Genomic DNA, 2,812 nt, shown 5'->3' with positions numbered 1-2,812 from the left:
TTATTCTTTTGTTTTTACTTTTGGAAACTGCATGATTTCTTGGATAAAAATATGATCTTTCTTACAAATGAGGTAATTCTTCTCTTGTATCCCAGTTCAGTAATTCCGCATCCATTTTCAAATTGTAAACTCGTATTTATTTTATGAGAAATGAAGCATTGTATATATTTTTTAGATTTATACTGTCATAATTGCTGTTTTTTTTGAAATGTGTGATTACTAGTTAGGCTCCCTTCATTGGTAGATTTTTCTATTGTGAGTATATTGGAATATTTAATTGTGGGAATTATTGGTTTGTCGGTGTGGAATCTAAGGTTGGTTGTAAACTTGTAATATTCTTATTATTGATCTTAATTGACAACAATATTTTGCAGCGAAGGTTGATGCCAATGCAAAAAATGGCAAAAGATTCAGCATTCTTGATTGGGATTTTAGTACTATGTCTTTGGGCAGCCATGGCAGATGTTGAGTACATGGCATACAAAGATCCTAAACACCCAATAAATCATAGAATCAAAGACTTAATGGGCAGGATGACTTTAGAAGAAAAAATAGGCCAAATGGTACAAATTGATAGAACTGTGGCATCTGCTGAAGTCATGAAGAAGTACTATATAGGTACATGAACAATTCTGCATTGTCTTGAAATTGATAACCCTTCTTAGTTTATGTATTTTTTTTCCAAGTGTTGTGGTGTTTATGGAGCAGGGAGTGTATTGAGCGGTGGAGGTAGTGTTCCAGCTATGAAGGCGTCCCCTGAGATATGGGTCGACATGGTGAATGAGTTCCAGAAAGGCTCGTTATCGACTCGTCTTGGGATACCGATGATTTATGGGATTGATGCAGTTCATGGCCATGGCAATGTGTATAAGGCAACACTGTTTCCTCACAATGTTGGTCTTGGAGCTACTATGGATCCTGAACTGGTCAAGAAAATAGGATCTGCAACTGCTCTTGAAGTCAGGGCTACAGGCATTCCTTATGTTTTTGCACCTTGTGTAGCGGTAATTAGTTTAATTCGAATTGTAATTTCTGTTTGACTAAGAAAAATCCTAGCAGATAAGATAGTATTTTGGTTTATTACCAATGGTTGTTTCATAAACAGGTGTGCAGGGATCCGAGATGGGGCCGGTGTTATGAGAGCTATAGTGAAGATCCAAAGGTCGTTCAAGCAATGACTGATATTATAACAGGATTACAAGGAGATTTACCTGCAAACTTCCGGAAGGGTGTTCCATACGTAGCTGGAAAGTAAGTGATTGTTTGTTTATAGTATTAACTCAACGGTAACTTCTTTTTTCTTTATATGATACTGTCGAATACTATTCAATGCTTCGTATTGAATATGCCGTAGTGTTGACCAATCGCTCATTTCTTGAAATTAAATTACATTTTTCTCAAGCATAGAGATAAACATAAATTTTAACACTGGAAAGGGATCTTATATCAACGAGCCNGTTTATTTGATTTTACTTAATACTTTGTACAGAGAAAAGGTTGCAGCATGTGCCAAACACTACGTGGGTGATGGTGGAACCACTAAAGGCATCAATGAGAACAATACCGAGACAAGCAAGCATGAACTGCTAAGTATCCACATGCCAGGCTATTATAATTCCATCATCAAGGGGGTAACAACTGTCATGATCTCGTACTCGAGCTGGAATGGGATAAAGATGCACACTAATCGTGACATGATCACCGGTTTTCTAAAGAATACATTACGTTTCAGAGTAAATCTCATTTTCCTTAAAAAAATTCAACTTGGAGTTGTTTTCTGACAGTGGAGATCAAATTTTTGATGTGAAAAATTTCAGGGATTTGTTATCTCAGATTGGGAGGGTCTTGACAGAATTACATCTCCACCTCATGCAAATTATACTTATTCAATTGTAGCTGGAGTAAATGCAGGCATTGACATGGTACATTTATCAGATTTTGTGACTTGAACAATGTCCTTTTGTGTCAATTATCTGCCAAGTATTCACTTAGGTGCTGTACATTGCAGATCATGGTTCCAACCAAATACAAAGAATTCATCGATGGCCTAACTTCCCTGGTCAAAAACAACTTCATTCCAACGAGCCGAATTGACGATGCAGTAAAAAGGATTTTAAGGGTCAAGTTCACTATGGGACTGTTTGAGAATCCATTAGCCGATTATAGCATGACCAAGTACTTAGGAAGTCAGGTTAGTTAGGATAGACGAGATTCTAATACTGTTTAGTACTCTGCAATTCACCTTACTTGACGAGTTTGCTTATGCGCGCCTTAACTTTGACAGGAGCACAGAGAATTAGCACGGGAAGCAGTAAGAAAATCTCTTGTGCTCCTCAAGAATGGTGAATCTGCAGACGAGCCATTGCTACCACTTCCTAAGAAGGCATCAAAGATCCTCATCGCAGGGAGCCACGCAAACGATATTGGTAACCAATGTGGTGGTTGGACAATCCAGTGGCAGGGTCAGAGTGGCAACCATACATCTGGTAAATCTTCGATATAATTCTTGTTCTGGTGACTTCTTTTTGTACATTAAAGTCTTATCATATGTTTGGTATGGAGAATAAGATACTATTAAATAGTACATAGAAATAAAAATAAGTTGAAGTCTTCTTTATCCTACCGTTGATACATAGATCTTATTTTTTCCTATTATAAGGTACGACGATCCTAGAAGGAATTAAGAAAACCGTTGATCCTAAAACAAAAGTCGTATTCAATGAAAATCCCGATGCTTCCTACGTGAAATCCAACAAGTTCTCTTACGCCGTTGTCGTGGTAGGTGAACCACCGTACTCAGAGACATTTGGTG

The 2,812-nt window shown here is 37.5% G+C and overlaps 1 protein-coding gene across 1 annotated transcript in view; it reads left to right on the top strand.

The window, feature by feature from the left end:
* Nucleotides 1-2,812, top strand: part of LOC111367288 (beta-glucosidase BoGH3B-like) — an 8,170-nt gene that overhangs the window by 2,057 nt on the left and 3,301 nt on the right. Inside the window, exons 2-9 of the mRNA XM_022988088.1 lie at nt 375-618; nt 709-1,004; nt 1,106-1,251; nt 1,490-1,733; nt 1,818-1,922; nt 2,009-2,191; nt 2,285-2,486; nt 2,660-2,804. Of these exons, the coding sequence (XP_022843856.1) occupies nt 384-618; nt 709-1,004; nt 1,106-1,251; nt 1,490-1,733; nt 1,818-1,922; nt 2,009-2,191; nt 2,285-2,486; nt 2,660-2,804 (1,556 nt within the window). The 5' untranslated portion in view covers nt 375-383. The remainder of the gene's footprint in view (nt 1-374; nt 619-708; nt 1,005-1,105; nt 1,252-1,489; nt 1,734-1,817; nt 1,923-2,008; nt 2,192-2,284; nt 2,487-2,659; nt 2,805-2,812) is intronic.

The sequence above is a fragment of the Olea europaea genome, chromosome 2, assembly GCF_002742605.1.
Source record: "Olea europaea var. sylvestris chromosome 2, O_europaea_v1, whole genome shotgun sequence".
NCBI lineage: Eukaryota > Viridiplantae > Streptophyta > Magnoliopsida > Lamiales > Oleaceae > Olea > Olea europaea.
The sequence above is the reverse complement of the archived record's forward strand: the minus strand, read 5'-3'. Positions and strand labels throughout refer to the sequence as shown.